At 41.5% G+C, this 19287-nt stretch overlaps 1 protein-coding gene across 2 annotated transcripts in view; it reads right to left on the bottom strand.

Moving 5' to 3' along the window:
* FAT3 (FAT atypical cadherin 3) overlaps positions 1-19287 on the bottom strand; it is a 532147-nt gene that overhangs the window by 85820 nt on the left and 427040 nt on the right. For both annotated transcript variants that reach the window (XM_064365390.1, XM_064365391.1), the window contains exons 9-12: positions 12820-16893; positions 9384-9580; positions 8243-8396; positions 4997-5230 (exon numbers count right to left, since the gene is read on the bottom strand). In XM_064365390.1, coding sequence (XP_064221460.1) covers positions 4997-5230; positions 8243-8396; positions 9384-9580; positions 12820-16893 — 4659 coding nt within the window. The remainder of the gene's footprint in view (positions 1-4996; positions 5231-8242; positions 8397-9383; positions 9581-12819; positions 16894-19287) is intronic.

The raw sequence follows: 19287 nt of genomic DNA, 5'->3' as shown, positions 1-19287 counted from the left end.
GAGGCCTGTAACTGCACATTCCTCATCTTTGAGAACTTGCCATTCCTACCCCAGTGCCTATTACCTACCTGTTCATTAAATATTTGTTAAATGGAAAATAACTGCAATGCATGTTCTGAGCCTCCAAGTGTCTGTGAAATCCTTGAGAAAAATTTCAAACCTTGTAGGGGATATCATACAGGAAAGGAGTAAGTAAATTGCTCATTAGAACATTTCCTTGCTTATGTCCCTGATCCATAAGAGGAAAAACATGACCTCTCACACCTCAAGTATCTAGAAATTGACCTTTTAATAAATCATGGGCTACAGCATATTTTCCAGTACAAATTTACATTTTATTTTCAAGTTTCTTTGCCTAAAATGGTCATAGTTTTTTTTTTTTTAGCTTTGATTCTCATCACTGCATGTTCTCTTTGCTTGTTTAGAAAACCTTCAAAATCAGGAACCTGGGAACAAATCCTATGCTTGAGAGGTTGACTAAATATTAAGATAATAACCTTGAAGAGATAATACAACAAAAAGTCTCCTCAATCTTTACTGAAAGGATTACATTTTTATAAATGTTTGTTCATAAAGTCATGTCACCAGTTTATGGGAGCAAAGATATTTCCATTTGACAGAAAAAAAATAAGAACTTAATGCTAAAATCTAGAGAGTTGCCATGGTATTTCTTAGAACTCATAAAATGGGTGTAAAATTATCTTCCTCTGTTTTTATTTTATTCTTGACCCAGGCAATCACTCCAGCATTAATGTTAGTTCATTATAAGTGATTCATAGAAAGAGTTGTTTGGCCAAAAGCAATCATATGTTTTAAATTTATTAAATCAGGATATGAAGGTTTAGCAAGTCATAGAGTCAGATTTCAGATTATATCCTTGTCTTTTCTCTGCAATTCATAATGAATAGTATATTTTGTAGTCAATTGCTGGCTGTCTTAGTCTGTTTGGACTATAAAAAATACCTGAGACTCAGTAATTTACAAACAACAGAAATTTACTGCTCAGAGTTTTGGAGGATGAGAAGTCCAAGATCAAGACACCAGCAGATTTGGTGTTGGTAGGGGCATGTTCTGTGTGAAATGGGCCTCCACCAGACACTATGTGTTCTTGCATGACAGACGGGACAAAGAGTCTCCCTCAAACCTCTTTTATAAGGGCACTGAAGAACCCTCAAGACCCAATCACTTCCCAAAGGACGCACCTCTTAATATGGACACATTGGGAACTGGGTTCCAACATATGAATTTTAGCGGGACACAAGTTTCAGATCAGAGCACTGGTAGAATAATTCACAACTTCTGGTAAAGCAATGTGCTTAACCAAAGAAGTTTCATGAACCAAATACGCCTGTCATTTACACAAAGGAAGCCAATGATCTTCAGTATGATCAAAAAACAATTAGATAACTTAGATGAATCTTAAGAGGATTATGCTGAGTGAAAAAATAATACCAATCTCAAAAAGTTACAAACTATATAATTTCATTTAAATATCATTTTTGAAATAAGAAAATTATAGATATGGAAATCAGTGGTTGTCAGGGGTTAGGGACTGGGAAGGTGCAGGGAGTGGGTGGGTGTGGCTCCAAAGGGTCAGCAAGAGGGAGGCATGTGATGGATGAATGTGGTGTTTACATTAAGCTGCACAAGTGATAAAATTGCATAGAAATATACAACCCCCCCCACCAAAATTTGAATGAACTCTGGATTGTATCAAGGTCAATTTCCTAGCACTGATGCATACTATAGTTAGGCAAGGTGTTACCACCGGGGGAAGGGCTGGGGGAAGGGGCATTTGACTTTCCTATATATTATTTTGAAACTTCTTGTGAACCTGTAATTATTTCAAAATAAAAAGCTTAAAAATCAGACACTTCCTTGTCATATGAGAGAAGGATCTGAAAACAAGGTCAGGAGGTAACACAAGTGTATTAGTCTGTTCTCATGCTGCTAATAAAGGTATAACAGACTGGGTAATTTATAAACGGAAAAGGTTTAATTGACTCACAGTTCTGCATGGCTTGGGAGACCTCAGGAAATTTACAATCATAGTGGAAGGGCAAAGGGAAGCAAACATTCATTTTTATATGATGGCAGAAAGGGCAAGTGCCAACAAAAGGGTTTGGAAAAGCCCCTTATAAAACCATCAGATCTCATGACAATTCATTCACTATCATGAGAACAGCATGAGGGAACTGCCCCCATGATAAATTACCTCCCACTAGGTCCCTCCCATGACACATGGGAATTATGGGAACCACAATTCAAGATGCAGTCTGGGTGGGGTCACAGCCAAACCGTATCAACATGTAAGTCAAGTGGCTAGCAGGAGGCAAGGTTAGTGCTGTGGCCAGCGTCAAGGATGCAGCTGCTTTTTAGCTCCTGCCATGTGGGACCTGTGCGCCTAGAATTGCCAGTCTTCTCAGTGCTGTAGTTTTATCCAAAATGCTGGAAATCTAAATTTCTAATAAAATTCTGACTTTTAATATTGACAGCTATTATAATTCTAAGTTTACTTTTCTTTTTTTAAACAGTCTCTCACTCTGTCATGATCTTGGCCCACTGCAACCTCTGCCTCCCAGGTTCAAGTGATTCTTCTGCCTTAGCCTCCTGAGTAGCTGGGACTACAGGTACGTGCCACCACACCTGGGATTTTCAGTAGAGATGGAGTTTCACCATACGGACCGTGCTGGTATCGAACTCCTGACCTCGTGATCCACCTACCTCGGCCTCCCTTTTGAACACTGTATTGGCCAAACTAGAAAGCTAGATTTGTGTGCAATGGCCATTCATGTGCAAACTCAGTTTCCAGACAAAGGTTCAGTTTGGCTCCAAGATAAATTCCACCCTCAACAACCTGGTAATCTCAGTGCATGGCTCACGCTGGTTTGTAATCTCTTAGAAAACAGGGAGAAATGGTCACTCTTGAGGTAGTAAGTGTTCTGATCAGGCCACTAAAGAAAATGTCTTAAGTCACCAATCGTTGGTACCCAGAGATTCTGAAGAATGTCAGCGTTCATTTGATTGTAGATCAGACTCACGCTGCTGTGACTGGAATCCACTGTCTACTCTGACCAAGACCTTCACAACCACTTCCTCAGCAGGCTGCCTAAGGCGTAGCAGGTGCTCAGTTTGTGGTGTTAGAAACATTCATTTGTTCTTCCCCAGCTGTCTTAGTTCCTTTACTTTTTAGAGCTAAAAGAGATCTACAAAAACGGAGAACATGAACTAGAATTGATACCTTATGCCACAGTTTTCCTGTGGCTGACACAATGGCCTGGTGACTGTACGTCATACATAGATGCCAGCAGTAACCCTATAATCTCTGTCTCTATTTGAAGCTTTGAATACAAGCCTTTTACTCATCATCAGAAAATGAGCAGATGAAGGGGTGGTAAGATCCTCATTCCGGTTTTGGTTCCTTAAAGTCTTTATCAGCCCTGCCCTGTGAAATGCCCACAATCTAGACATTCCTTCCTCCTCAACCCCCAACTTGGCCATCTGACTCAAAAGAAGTGAAAGGAGGACACATCATGTTCTTCACAACTTGCAAAACAGCTCCAAACACACCATCTGTGAGTCAGTAAAACCCCTCTCCACCCCTGCACTGTCCCAAACAACACCTTGTGCACCGATCAGACGTCCATGTCCGGTCCCTAGTAGCCTCAATTCCTTCATGAAGGGAGTGAGGAGAAAAATTCTAACCTTCCAGCTTTCAAATTTTCATCTATGGCCTAATTACATACTTGCAAAATCAAATTTAAAATGATTAAGAGATTCATTTCCATTAATTCTGTTCTCTTTCCCCAAAGTCATCAGCTAATAAGAGTCCAGAGAATGTTTTCTAATCCTCCTTTAAAAAAGAGACTATTTGTAGGTATTACATAAATATATATCAATAAGAGATCTTTCTTGTTTGCCATTTTTCACAAGGCTCTTTAATATGTAGAGTTTTAAAAGGTTGGTTCTCAGCCTTGAAAATTATGCTAATGGGGTAAGAGCAATAATTCAAATTGTAGCCACTAATTTCTCTAAGGGAAAATACGCAAAGATCCTGGGCTCTACGTTTGTTTTCAACTAATTATCATGTATTTACTTTTCTGTTAGTCCAATAATTTTTCTTTCAATTCAGAATTAAGCGATATGACACTAGATTATATAAAGGCCTGTTTAGCATAGCAGACACACCTCATCATTCCCTAGTACTCTGATTTACGGCTCTTAAAATGCACAACCGAGAGGCCGTCTATATGCCCTTTTGTATTTATATTCCATCATGCAGTCACCTCAATAACTTATGCATTCTCGGAAGGTCTACCTAGCAATTAACTCCAGTCTTTTCTAGCTCACCATCTCATTATGTAAAGTGGATTTGAACATAAACTTTATTAGCAACTTTCAATTCTAATTCCTTATCTCCCCCACCCCTACTCTGCTGAGCAATGTCAGTTTATATGTGACAAAAATGCTTTGGAAAATGGCAGTTTAAAAAATCTGCATTGGACTGGCAGTACATTTAGTAATTAGTCTTTGCACTATGGGGCACTATATTCAATCGAGATTGTCATATTTCGGCTAAAGCATGTGACCCAGTTCTTCATAGAAATGGAAATGAATTCCCCCTGCTTTACAACATAGCCTTTGACTATGTTCAGGAGGAAAAGACAAGGAGGAAATCTATCATTTTTATTCAAAAGGTCAAAACCTAAAGACACCAAAACAAAACCCAAACAAACCAACTCAAACCCCTTTGCTAAAAGGTAAAGGACTTCTTAGTATCCCTTCTTCAAACTCGAGAATGAGGAGGGCCAACCTGCAGAGCCTTCTCATGCATATGACGTGTATCAGCTAAATAGCTGAAATGGGGTTTAATGTACACGTTCTCATGGTAAAGAACTCAGGGGCCTGATGAAGGTTCTCATAAAACTAAAGCAATGACAGCACCTGGAGACAAAGTGTTCAGTGTGTGACAGGGCGATGCCTGCACCCCACTTACCAACGTCGGGGTCCACGGCTTGAACTCTGGTTAACAGAGCCTTGGTGGCTGTGTTCTCATAGACGCAGGCATTGTAGTGGTCAGAAGAAAACACAGGGGGGTTATCATTCACGTCCTCCAGGATTAGGTGGATGTTGGACTGGCAGAATCTGCCACCCCCGTCAGTGGCTTTGGCGATCAGGCTGTACACAGGGACCCTCTCCCGGTCCAACAGAGCCAAGGTTTTTAACTCGCCTGTGAAAATAAATGGCAGCACGATTGGTCTGACTTTTTAAAAACTGTATTTCTTTGCAGAGCAGAGGACCAATTATATAAAGAATTCTCAACGTAGGAAGGACTAACGGCATTTGGCCCAAGTATCCCATACTTTAAAAATGTAGCAAATTCAACAATTTTAGGTATCAGGGGAAAATGTATGGGATTCTAGATGCAAAAACAAAACAGCTATATGACCTTTGAATTAATTAATCCCTTTTTGAAACCTCTAGTATAGAAGCCTCTTTATTTCGGCTACATGGAGAAGCCCCAAACCTTTTTAAACCTCTTAACATCTACTCCGGAGATCAGTCTCGGGATTTCTGCTATACGCCCAGAAAACACACAGAGAATGGACTGGCATCTCTAGTTCTCTGATGGTCAATACTGTCAACAACCCTTAGACCCAGAAGAGCAGTCTCTTTGCCTCCAGATAGTCAACTTTTTACTTCATCATTTATAGGAAAACAGGTAATGAAAACAGAGGCTGGATTTAGTGGGGAGCAGGGTCCTGAAGGACCCCTACTGTGCAAGGGTTGACCCTTAACTTGCAGGATTGTGGAATGGCCTGAGGTTGCCCGGGAGGAGTCAAGTGGTAGAAAACTTGAGGAGCAGGGAAAAGCAGCTCCTTAGCATCCTGCATGGAGTAATGTTACGTCTGTACTTTAACCACTGGAACAGCTGTATTGGTGCTGAATACCAGCTTCTGTGCAGATTTCTTTGTTGTTTAATTTTCAGAAGATAATGACAACAAACACAGTGACAAACCTGAATAAATGTTATTTGGTGGAAAGTATGACTCATGAAATATTACCACTCTTAAATAAAATTAGTAGGTATTATTTGGATGAAGCTACCTACATTTATTAAGGCAGTTCCTCCTTTAGCTTCCTGGCTATGGCCAGCCAGTTCTCAGACACAGGTTGGATCATTTCCCTCTCCTACTCAAAAAGCACCCAGTGGCTTTTCATTGGGACATTCAAGGCACTCCACAATTTGTTGGCCTAAAGTAGTATTCCCTCCACTTTTGTATGTGACATTACCCGGATCACTATGCTCTCTGCTCATGCTGTTCCTATAACTTGTAGTGTCCTGTTTAAGTCACTGAGAATCCTGGCTCAGTTCAAATGCTAGTTATTCCTTTAAGCAGTTTACTTTTTCCTCTTATCAGAATATTAGTTACATCTTCCTCTGTGCCCAGATACAGCTCTGCTTATATTTCTCCTGAACACTCATTTCATTGTACCTTTCATTATTATTATTGGTTTACGTGCCTGTCTTCCCTACTGGATTACAATATCCCTTGAGCATGATTTATTTTGTTTATCTTGGAGTCTACCACAAACATCCCATAAAGTGCTTTTATGTCTACTGGCTACCCAATAAATGTTACCTACTGAATAAATAATCACCAGGCCCATATAGCTGAGTAGTATATTCCCACGTAGCTAAGTCAGTGCTTTTCTGTAGGGTGCAACTGACATGGGAGTGGGTCAGGGAGGAGCCACTACCTTTGTGGGGACTAAACAGTTATTGTTCACTAGGACTAACACCACACTGGAAATATGCAAGCTAGCCAATCCTTACACTTAAATTAAAAAACTGTCATTGGATGGGTCAGCCAATCCACAACACTAAAATAATTTGCCTCCAGATAAAAGGCTTTTAAATCAGCTTTGGTCTTTAATGCAGGCATCTGCCTTTAGCTTATATAACCTTGTACCTTGTCAACTTTGCCTGAATATACAGCAAGAGAACCTGAGGGTTCACACGACTGGAGAAACTAGGCAAGAAAGTTTAATAAAAACTAGACAACTGTGTTAATAAGAATCAGAAAGGGACACTAAAGACATTTCAAAATGAGAAAAACTCTCCTTCCTATGCATTACTGTCTGATTTTCATGGCAACCTGCATTTGTGATATAACTTCGTTTATACCTGTTATAAGCATATATCTTAAAACTTACAGCTATGAGAAACAAGAGAAGCAAACAAAGATGTCTGCTTACTTGATGCTAATAAATGTAGGTAAAGTCTGGAAGAGTTTTACAAAGAAAATAAAAAGTTTTCGTGGTCCAGAGCACCCATATTTGGACATGCTCCTACAATTTCTTAGAGTCGAAGATACTGAGCATCATGTTCTTGGGATGCAGAGAATGACACCCCAAAGTATGGTGCTTTGGCATGCTGAGCACTTAGAATTAAAAAAATCTGGAAGGCCTTAAAGCTGCCTCAGAACCAAGAACTTTCAAACCTTCTCTTGTTCCCCTCATCTCTCCCGAGTGCAGGTGGGATGCTCTTTGAAATTTCCTCACCTGACTAAGAAAACTTCTTTCCAAAAGAAATGCATTTGTCTTAAGATCCTCCCTCCATAGAAATCTCATCAAATAACCAGGAAATGTTGGCCACCAGAGAAGAGAAAAGAGACTAAAAGTCATCACCATGTCCAGAGAAACTTTTTATCTGACTTTTTATCTGTTCTTCTGAGGGCAGCTCTGAGAGATTAGCCAGGAGACTTTATATGCACAACTAGACAACCTTTGTCCACAGTCAGCCCAGTCCCTCACCTTCCCCAAATTTGCCAGTTCCATTGAGTTTCATAAGAGAATTATTTACAAAATAATGGGTGACTTCCAGGTCCACTCATTTCCTCTAAAAATCATTGACCACCCCTCTAAAATTGCCCACAGTTCCCCAACTTCCCTTTCCCCTAGCAACAGCCTTAACTGTCTGGTCCTTCTTTGAGTCTCTTATTTTGGGGGGTGTGGTACCCATGTGTACATAAGTACATCTGTATGCCTTTTCTCCTGTTAGTCTGTCTATTGTCAGTTCATTTCAGCAAACCTTCAGAAAGGATGGAAGAGAAATTTTCTCTCCATCCCTACAAGAGGAAGTACACAACTAACTATTTACTAGTGATGAGACCACATGAGTTTAACTTCTCTCATTGATTAACAATGACATTTACCCAGAGAATAAATTTCAGCTTACCACTTTCTGGATCTAGAAAAAATTCACTGTTTCCAGATCCGTAGAGTGAGTATCGTATATCTCCATTGGATCCAATATCAGCATCCTTTGCACTGACTTTCAGGATGATTTTATTTGATGGAATATCTTCAGGAAGTAATGCTGTATATGCAACCTTGATAAAGGTGAAGGAAGGTAATAAAATTAGTATTTGTAGGGACAATTACCATATTTAGCATTATACAGGATTTATTTATAAATTCATTTATATAATTTAGCTTTTGTTATTTTTCCTTTCACTACAGAAGCATATTACAATATATTTTGAAACACAGTATATCTGCTGATCTGCCACTCCCATGCTCATTCATTTAACACATATTTATTGAGCATCGACTATGTGTTAGGTACCATTCCAAGTGCTAAGAGAACCACAACAAAGAAAACGGAAGAACACCCCAGTCTTGTGGAACCGTGACACACAACACATATTGACCATGGTTGTCTGTTTTTAAGTTGAGCCCCAGTGAGTCCTAGGAATTCTCTTCAACTCTGTAAAGAGCCACTACCAGCATTTGGCATTATTATGAGAGATTAAATCTATTTGCAATACTTTTTTAACCTGTAGGACACTAATATTGTCTCTTGGTCCACATGATTGAAAAGTATAATAGTGGTTTAATTTCAGTATGAGAGAAAATAAAAGCTAGTACTTGTACCTTGCATTGGCATTATGTTTTGTATAGTAGTAGAAACACTACTTCCTAAGGAGCCTGGAGACCAGCCTGCAGCACCAACATTGCCACTAACCAAATGTGTAAGCTTACATAAACAAGCTAACATCCTGGAGAGGGGCCCATTTCTCTTTTATGTCATCAGTGATTCAAATGGAATAAGTCCTAAAGTCCTTTATGATCTATTTAAAAAATTATTTAAGATACTTTTTTTTGGTGGGGGGTGGCAGGGTACAAAATTAGGTATCTGATCTTGATACCTATGCCTTTTTCATGTTTTCAATATTTCTTCCTAAACTTCATCTCCTACCCTCTTATACTCAATTGCAGATAAGAGCAGAAGTTTGCCTGGCCTTAAGAAGAAAAGTGAAATGGGTTTTAATTTTGGAGAAGCAGAGGAAAAATAGAGCCCTATCCCCCAATCTCACCTGATCACACACTGGGCTATTGTCATTCACATCACTGACAGTCACTTCCACCATGGCCTGTGTGACAAACAGCCCATCAGTGGCAGTGATATTGAGAAAGTAAATGTCTTGTTCTTCTCTATCTAGAGGCCTCTTCACATAGACCTTCCACTCACTTTGCACCAGGCCCAGGGCAAACCTTCCTCGAGGGTTCCCTCCTGCAGTTAAAAAAAAAAAAAAAAAAGCTTTTGAAGATGTCCAATGAAATGTCTTAATCTACACCTACCTTGAAAGGCGCATGGGGGTTCATCCAGGTACTCCTCAAGCTGTATCATTTATGATACTAAAAACATATTGATACTCCCTTTGATTCTTGAGCAACAAAGCACGGTATTTATATGCTTGGCTTCTGTGAAAAGCAAAACAGCAACCTTCCAAGAGAATAAAATCCACTTAGAGAAGCTGCAGATGATCTCTTGTTTAGTTCTCCTTAAGAACAATCAAATTCAAACTGTGAACAATCAATCGTCTTCTCAGGCTGACACCATTGTCTTTCCACTTTGTCTCAGGAGAGGATGTAACACACTCTAGCTCTTGTTACCAAGACAATTTCATTAGCCGTTGATTACGCAGTCAAGGAAAGGCAGTTAACTCTATTAAGGAATCTTTTAATGAAGGCTTTATCATACAGCTGTGCTCTTCTCATAAGAACTGGAGTTTGGGGGAGAAAAGTTCTCATGACAGAGGAAGGCCCATTAGTGTTAAATAGCCCTAACAAGGGGTCATTTAAAAAGCAGTTCAAAGATAAGCACTGCAATTAGACCAACTGCATCAAAGCGAAGCTGGGGAAAGTGGAAGAAAAGAAAACAGACGAAGTGGAACAGCTTTCTAAGATCCTGAAGCACCGACAGTGGTCCCAGCAACATGACTTTTCCACATCATTAAGCTACACGGGGACAAAAGCAGCTTGGGGAACAAGATAGGAGGAGGAAGGAAGAAGATAAGCGACCTTGACATAATCCCTAACAGGTGAAAAAATGTCATTTCAGACACTGAGCAAGACTGAGCAAGAACACTGGCAAGAAGTCAGGAGTCAGGTTTGATGATTACCATTGCATTTATTTGGGCATTCAAGTATTTATCATCTACTCTGGGCCAGACACTGTTCTAGGCAGCAGGGCCACATCAGTGGACTAAACCAGCAAAAGTATCTGCTGTCTTGGCAGAACTCACATTCTGGAGGGAAAGACTGAAAATAAATAAGGAATGTATACTCCATGCTGACTGCTATTCCAAAGAAAAACGTGGAGCCATATCCCCTACTTACAATGAAACTTTAAAAAGCAGAGGGCAAATATCGGAGTCCTACTGAAGAGGCTGAGTGGGAAAAACTGGGACTTTGAGTGCCAGATTACGTTCTTGCTTATAAGGCAAGGGGCTGCTCAGTCTGAGTGCCCCAACATGGTGTGGGGGCAAGCCACAGTGGAATACAATGAAACCAAATCAGCCAGACAGTGAGGAGAAGGTGAGAGCTGCATTTTACTCTGGGGCAGTGTTTCTTAACTGGGGATGACTGTGCCCTTCCCCTCTGTTGGGATATTTGTCAATGTCTGGACACATTTTTGCTTGTCACATTGGTGGGAGGGAAGTGATGGTGGTGGTATGTGCTACTGGCATGTAGTGGGTAGAGGCCAGGGATGCTGCCAAATATCCTACAGTGCCTAGGACAGCCTCCCAGAGCAAAGCTTTATCTGGCCCCAAACGTCAATAGCGCTGTGGCTGAGCAACCCTGCTCTAGGGAGCTTCAGGGTCCTCCCGGGATATCACTTTCCTCTGCCACTGGCCAGGATTCAATTATGCTTTAGTTGAATATTATTTCAGCACACACAAATTTAACCCCTCTATTAAATGCTTTCAGTGCGGGCCCACACTGTTCTTTTGTTACATAAAATGATTAATGGTCCTTTGTTAATCGGAGGCAGCACAGCCAAGTTGTGTTACATCAAGAGCAAAAGTTAAATCTAATTAAAATCAGTTGGTGGTTGGCACTGCTAATAGTAACAGTGGCTTTAAGCTACTCCGTGCTCATTACTTTGGTAAAGTTGATGGGATAGTCCCTTTAAATCATCCACTGGCAATTCAAAGGCTATCTATAAATAATTAAGGCTGAGTATTTTACAGTTTTTCCAAACAGAAAAGGACCCTTCAGAATGCCTAAGAAGCTTTTTTTTTCTGAAAGTAAATGCAAATGAGTCCAAGTGATGCTTCACACACCTCTTTCCTCACCACGGTCTTTCATGTTTTAGCTGCAGAAATACATATCTTAATGAAAGACAGAAGGTCTCAGATAAACCATAAAATGTATAAACTGCTTCAGGGGAAAACGCCATCAAGAGAACAGTCTCATAAGTGAAAGGAAGAGAATCATGGCGAAAGTGTGGCAACCCCAAGCATTAACACATGTGCTCTATTGTGGCTCTTATTCTGCAGTGATTAATTAACTTTCCCACTAACATACTTAAGCAGATTCTGTGTCCTAAGGGCATTCTAATTAATTCATTTTTCACTCTGAATAATGTAGTTTTTCTAAAGGGAAGCCACCTGACTACAAGTATTGATGGATTCTTTACAATCTTTTGGCACTTTATGTTCTGCCATTGAATAGGACAACATCAAAATATTAGCTTTAACCCCCCCAAATAGTTTTTAGAAAGAATATCCCCACACAACCAACCCTCTCCTCTTTCAGTTAAAGGTCAGCTGACCCCCTGGAAAACTACACTGGCATGAAATCCTTAGCTTCTCAGAGCAACAGTGACATCTTCTGTGTCATCCTAGTGACTGACTTTGTCTGTCTTGGCTTTCCCCTTAAGCGCTACTTACCATTTTGAAAGACAGAAAAGAAATCCAAAAACATTTGGCTGTCAGAAGAAATAGCATTTGATTTGTAGTTATAATTTATGATTTCTCTGGGAAAGATCAAACCATGCCATCTAATGTGTGCACATGTGTGCACATGTGTTACTATGACCAGCAGACATGTACCTGTGAAGCTTACTGCGATCAAGCTATTTGTTTTGCTCAGTATTGCAAAAGGTAGGAAAAAAAGAATATGCTTAAAAACATACCTCCCCGCCATAAAGTTGTTATTTTCATTCCTTCAACTGAGATATTTGGCAGGACTCCTTTCTAAATAGGAAGAGGTGACACAAAGACTAGTCACCAGTATGGGCAACACATTTACGGCAAATCTGTGAACTCCAAACTATGGCTGAGTTAGCAACAGTCAACAAGCAAAAAAACCCAGTCTACTCAGAGATCTTTTACCCAGCTCCAGAGAGGCTTCATTACACTCAACTCCTCATCCCAGCTTCCTTCTCTCTTACTCTTCTGCCGCCATCTTCCATCTTTCTTTATAATGCAGAGCATATAATGAAAACTGGGGGTGTTTACTCACCTGTAATATGGTAGCTCACTTGGCGATTAACGTCGGACGTGTCTCTGTCCCAGGTGCTGAGGACAGCTACCACCTCACCCGGTGGGTCGCTCTCCTTCACATTCCCTCGGTACACTTCCTGTGCAAAGACTGGTGCATTGTCATTTATATCTGTCACCCTGACAGAGACCAAGGCCGTGGAGGAAAGAGAGAATGCCTCTCCAAGGTCAGAGGCCACCACCGAGAAGGTGAATGTGGGGTCTGTCTCATGATCTAGGTCCTTCAAGGTACTGATCCAGCCTGTGTTGCTGTCAATATTGAATGCTTCCATTACCTTTTCAGGCTGGGAATCTGAGTGGAGGGAGTAAGTGACCTGCCCATTGGCTCCCCAATCCATATCAATAGCTCTCACCTGTGTGAGTTTGGTGCCAACAGGCATCCCTTCCATTATAATGGTGTCGTAGCTTGAAGTTTCAAAGACTGGCTTGTTGTCATTCAAATCCAATACCTTGATATCTACATCCACAGTAAACACAATGTCTACTTTGTCCAGGGGTATCGTGGCTGCTACTTTAAAGTGGAAAGCTGGGCCGGTTTCATGGTCAAGGCGCTTGTCAAGCTTAATAGTACCTGTTTCCTGCTCTATGATGAATACACCCCCTTTGTTATTTTCTGGCCGTTCCCCATTAACTGTGCTGAACCGGACATTCTGACTGGGCAAAATCCTCAGGATGTCCACTGTGCTCCCAATGGCTGTATCTTCTGCAATGGTAAAGGAATACTGAGACTGGGTGAATGATGGCAAGAATGTTTCAGAGGGCAAGACGTGGATATAGACAGGAATGAGGGAGTGCTTCACTGGGATGCCCCCGTCTACTGCTTTGACAAAGAATGAAAGCACTGTATTTTTCAGCTGGTTAAAATTACCCTTTGTGACCATCCAGCCATTGTCAGGATCGATTTCCAGGAGGTCGGCCACTGAAACCGAGGCCTCGCTATAGAGGGAATAAGTAATCCTTGAATTTGCTCCATCATCAGGATCTATGGCTTGAACTTGAGTGACCAAGTGGCCCCTTCCCACATCTGCCCTGACACTGGCTCTATATTCCACTGTCATGAACTGGGGAGCATTGTCATTTTCATCCACAACAATCACTCTCACAGTGCAGAAAGTTGTTCTCCCTCCACCATCAAGGGCCCTCACAAATACACTAACATCCCCCTCTAGAGGGTTTTCCCGGTCTAGCCTTTCCGTGGTGATGACCTGCCCATTGCTGTCTATGAGGAATCTATCTTTGGCAAAGTCATTGATGATGGCATAGCTGATCTGCCCATAAGTCCCTGGATCACCATCTGTGGCTCGAACATGAATTACCTTTGTTCCAGCAGCCGCGTTCTCTCTCACCTCAGCTACGTATGTGCTTTGTGAGAAGGCAGGGCTGTACAAGTTAGCCCCAAGTATCCTAATATGCACCTGTGCAGTGCTGGTGAACAACCCATCAGAGACAGACACATTGAGACTGTACAGAGGCTCCATCCGCTGCTTCCGGTGGTTGGACAATGTGATAACTCCACTCTTGCTGTCCATCCGAAAGCTCGTCCGGTCATTCCCAGATAAAATGCTATATTCCAACCGGTCAAAGTCAGAACTGTCTGCATCAGAGGCTTGTACACAGGTTACAAAATGGCCCCGGGGGGCTAATTCACTCACATATGACTCATAAATGAGCTGATTAAAAACTGGAGGGTTGTCATTTACATCAGAGATGTAGATATGAACCAGAATCTCACTGCTCAGTGATGGGAAGCCACTATCTGTTGATCTGACTTTCAAAGTGCAGTGTTGTACTAATTCGTGGTCCAGCATCCGTGCTGTCAGGATTAAGCCACTTGAGCTATCTATGTGAAAATAATCTGTGCTGTTGTAGGTATCCTGGACAATCTGATAATGTACAATTTTATTGTTTTCTGAGTCTGCATCAGTAGAGACAACTTGTAAAACAGGGGTCCCAATGAGAGATGCTTCTGACAGTGTTGTATTGTATGTCGGCTGATCGAAAATAGGGGGGTTGTCATTTACATCATTAACTAGCAAGTCAACAGTGACTTCAGCCCTAGCACCAGTAAGGGCATCGCTGGCTCTTACTGTCAGCTTGTAAACAGATGTAACTTCATAATCCAAAGGGCTAATGACTTTCAGGACCCCAGTGTCAAAGTCAATGTTAAACTGTTTAAAAGGGTCCCCATCGATAATGATATATATGATGCCTTGGCCCTCTGGACTGGTGGCATTGATGCTCAGAATGGGTGTGTTCATTCTAATGTCTTCATTGACAGATGCTGTATAAAAGGGCTTATCAAACACAGGCATTGCTTTGTTGACAATAGTGATGGGAAGCTCCACAGATGTAGACAAAGAAGGTTTTCCACCATCCTTGGCTACGATGGTGACTCCATACTCAATGTTGGACAAGTCAGAGTTGAATGCTTCCTTTAAAATAACATTTCCTGAATTAGGATTAATTTCAAAGTGGCCGTAGTCATCCTGGAGGACATAGATCACTTCTCCATTTGCACCTTTATCTTTGTCAACCGCTGTCACCTGGTAAATCAGAGTCCCTGGTTCGGCATCCACTTGAACAGCAGCATAGTAAGGGAGGCCCAGAAAGACCGGAGAATTGTCATTTATGTCTTCAATGTTAACCCTGACCACCACTCTGGCCACACGGAGATGGTCCAGCTCACGGCTGGCTTCCACCACCAGCTCGTATAACTCTTGTTCTTCACGGTCAAAGGGGACTCCAGTCGTCTGAATGACCCCTGAGGTAGATTTTATCTTGAACTTATTTCCTGGGTTTAAGATGCTGTATTTTAAGGGCTCATTAAGGCGGTTTCCAACAGCATTGACGATAGCGACTTTGGTTATGTTAGTGTTGTTCTCTGAGATTGAGGTGGAATAGAAGCTTTGTGTAAAGTGGAGGCCACTGTCCATGGCTTCTTTAACCACGATGTTGACCATGGATGTACTGTAGAACTTTCCATCAGACACTTTAACTATCAGCATGTAGTGATCCTTGGAGAGGTTGTTGTTTTTTATGGTGAGCACTCCACTATTTGAGTCAATTAAAAAGTGATCCAAGCTGCCTTCCATTAGGCTGTATGTCAGTTCAGGGGGTACCTCAGAGTCAGGATCTGTGGCACTAACTTTCAGAACCTCCACTCCAACATAGGTAGGTAGAAGTAAGATAGTCTCAAACACAGCCTGAGTAAAAACAGGTGGGTTATCGTTCACATCTGTCACCTCAATGTTGACTTCAACAGGACTCTCTGCAGTCAGTTGGGGGCTACCACTGTCTCTCACATGCACATGAAAATGGAAATGGGCAATGGTTTCATGGTCTAGGTTGGCAATTGTTCTGATTGCACCTGTACTAGAGTCCACTGTGAAAAACTTTTTGGCTGTCGACTCCACAATCTGATACACAAGGAGAGCATTCCGGTTGCTGTCAGCATCTGTGGCTCGAATCACCAGTGGGCTGTTATCCAAGCTCCTGACAATGCTGTTAATTGGGGCAGCCTCACTTAGGCTGCCTGAGTATTGAGAAAAGAGAAAAACTGGGGCATTATCATTTTCATCAACGATCTGAATATTGATTGTTGCATTGGAAGCCATTCCTGCCATATTGGTGGCCTGAATGATGAGCTGATAAGAGGACGTGCGCTCATAATCCAGGGCCTTCCTAGTGGTGATGACTCCAGAATATGGATTTATGGTAAAGATCCCATTAATGTCTCCATCTTTGACTTCATAAATGAGAGTAGACTGACTGATGGCAGAGATTAGAATGACTGATGTTCCAATGTCAACATTTTCATTTACTTCCGCTTGGTAGTCTTTGTGAGTGAACTTGGGGTGAGAATTATCAGACATGGTAACAGAAATGCGCACAATTGCAGTGGCAGACATTGGCGGGGATCCCTGATCTGTGACTTTGATGGATAGAACAAACTGACCCATCGTCGTCATGTCTGGTTCTTTGCAAATGGTGATGATGCCTAGGACTGGTTCAATCTTAAACGTGTTCCCAGTGTTTCCTAAAATATAGAAATCAATAGTGAAATGAGTTACAAGTGGGTCACTAAAATCTTTTTGATTAACTCTTTATCAACAGGTCCCTTACTGCAATGTCACAAGTGGAAAGCTATTATAGTGCTCATCTGTGTCATTCTGAAATGAAATGAGAGGCCCCTCTTTCAGGGGTACTGCAAAGCAACCGAAATGAGATTTCCAGTAATATGGTAAATTTCAGATCAGTAGCTTCTAGATCCAGGTTAAAAACAGCAATGACAATAACACAGTATTGTGTGCATTCAAGCTGGGAAATAAGAGAGCCTGAGGAAGAGAATTTTCTGCCAAGAATGTGTAGGCCTTCCTTATTTCCAGCTTTGTGAGAAGACAAATAATTGAGAAGCTCACATACGAATGCCACAGTGTCCTATTTTTTTGTTCTAGGTTTAAAGAAAGAGGGTTGTGGGAATAGTTTCAGAGCATTATAAAGTAGTCAGTTGGATTCAGATTATCCCAAAAGCAAACTTAGCTACATGGAATTGGTATTATTTTCACCCTATCAAAAATGACGTTATCCAAAACACTACTTTGGTGAAGGGGTTTGTTCAGTCAGACAGGGAGAATTCTTGTCAAGTCATTATTTGCCTTGTAAGTGTGAGGAATTTTCCTGACTCCTCTTCTATTCTCCACTCATGCTCTACCCCCTCCTGTGCCTCTGAACACACACATGCACACACTTAGACATAAACGTCAACATGAAAAGTTATAGGGCAGTTGCTCAATCTGTAACCATTCTGTTCACTAAACATTTGAGAATGTTTCTAGTTAAGAAACTGTTGGGAATCTGAACCAGCACTGCAACCAAGAACCTGAGACATAATCCTTGTGAAACTGAAACTGGGGCACCCCACTTTGACATAGTCGGCAGGGGAAGGGCTGTGGCCATGACACTGCAGCAGTTTAGAGCTCTGCTTCAGAAACATGGTGGTTTGAAATCTGGGATCATTGAGAATGAGAGAAATAACAGAGGAATAACGAATGGGAAAGACAAAATGTGGAGTATGTAGGGAAGGTAGGTGGTGACAGAGCTGAAAGGCAGTGGGGAGTGTGAAGCTACATCCTTCACCAAGTTGGCTTTTTGCTTCTCTTATCAGGCTTTCTCATGCTTCTCAAAGAACATACACGCTTCTGTGTTGAGATTCTTTTTAATCAAAAGTTAAAGATCTTGGTTATTCAACTCTATCTGGACTTTTCTTTCTTTTTGAGTATTGTAGTATGATAAACATATAATTTAAATGTCAAAATCATTAAAATAGGGACCAGGATTTTCATGGTAGCTACAAGATGTGTCTACGTACTTCTTCCTATATGCTAATTATATAAAGTTTTCCATGTCTGAACACAAAAAGGTCATGTTCGTGTAACAGCTATTTCAAGAAGATACTTGCTTATTCTAGAAGACAAAGAATATCTAATAAAGAGGTCATTTTGATTCCAGCCCCCATGTGTGAATATTAAACAATGTTGTCTTTGATGTCAGCATTATTTCTTAATTTGCCACCTAAACACGGCCACTTTGTGATGACAACATACAAAGTTCGACGATCTTATGAGTAAACTTTCAAACCTGCAATGAATAGTGTCACAGAATTGAGTGTGAGTGCAAGAGGTGATTCACAGACCTTTGGAAGGGTGAATCACTTCACCTAAGCAATGGTCACCTTCCAGTGATGGCACCAACATGCAACCCTGACTGATGAATGCTACTGGAGCCAGGGCTCTTGGTGTTCATTGATGATGGCACCCCACTGCAGAGTTCCTAGGTAAGTCCTCCCTCACTCCAGATCCAGCACATTTCTTCACACCCAGCAAGATATATTATGGTGGGGATGACGGGGAGCCAGCTTTTGACCTCAAATATAATTTTGTTTTTTTCTTTGAGATAGAGTCTTGCTCTGTCATCCAGGCTGGAGTGCAGTGGTTGATATGGGCTATGGGCTTACTGCAACCTCTGTCTTGCCTCAGCCTCCAGAGTACCTAGGACTACAGGCATGCACCACTATGTCCAGCTAAGTTTTGTGTTTGTAGAGACGGGGTTTTGCCATGTTGACCAGGCTGGTCTAAAACTCCTGACCTCAAGTGATCCACTCGCCTTGGCCTCCCAAGGTGCTGGGATTACAAGTGTGAGCCACCGTGCCTGGTCTCAAGTAGAAATTCATAACCCTGCTGTCCCATGGCTGGCTGATCTGCTTGTGACACCCTTCCGGAATGGTGTGCTGACATGTCAGGTCCAAAGTTGGCTTTCTTCTTCTTTCCCTCTTTGACACACTGACCCATTCTCTTGGAATCCACTTCCTTCTTATTCTTTCCTGCTACATTTGAATCCGAAAACATTGACCTCCGCTTGTTTTTTAGAATCT

This window comes from Aotus nancymaae, unplaced genomic scaffold (assembly GCF_030222135.1).
Source record: "Aotus nancymaae isolate 86718 unplaced genomic scaffold, 86718_ANA_hifiasm-v0.15.2.pri h1tg000059l, whole genome shotgun sequence".
NCBI classification, from domain to species: domain Eukaryota; kingdom Metazoa; phylum Chordata; class Mammalia; order Primates; family Aotidae; genus Aotus; species Aotus nancymaae.
This window is presented reverse-complemented; position numbering and strand designations above follow the sequence as displayed.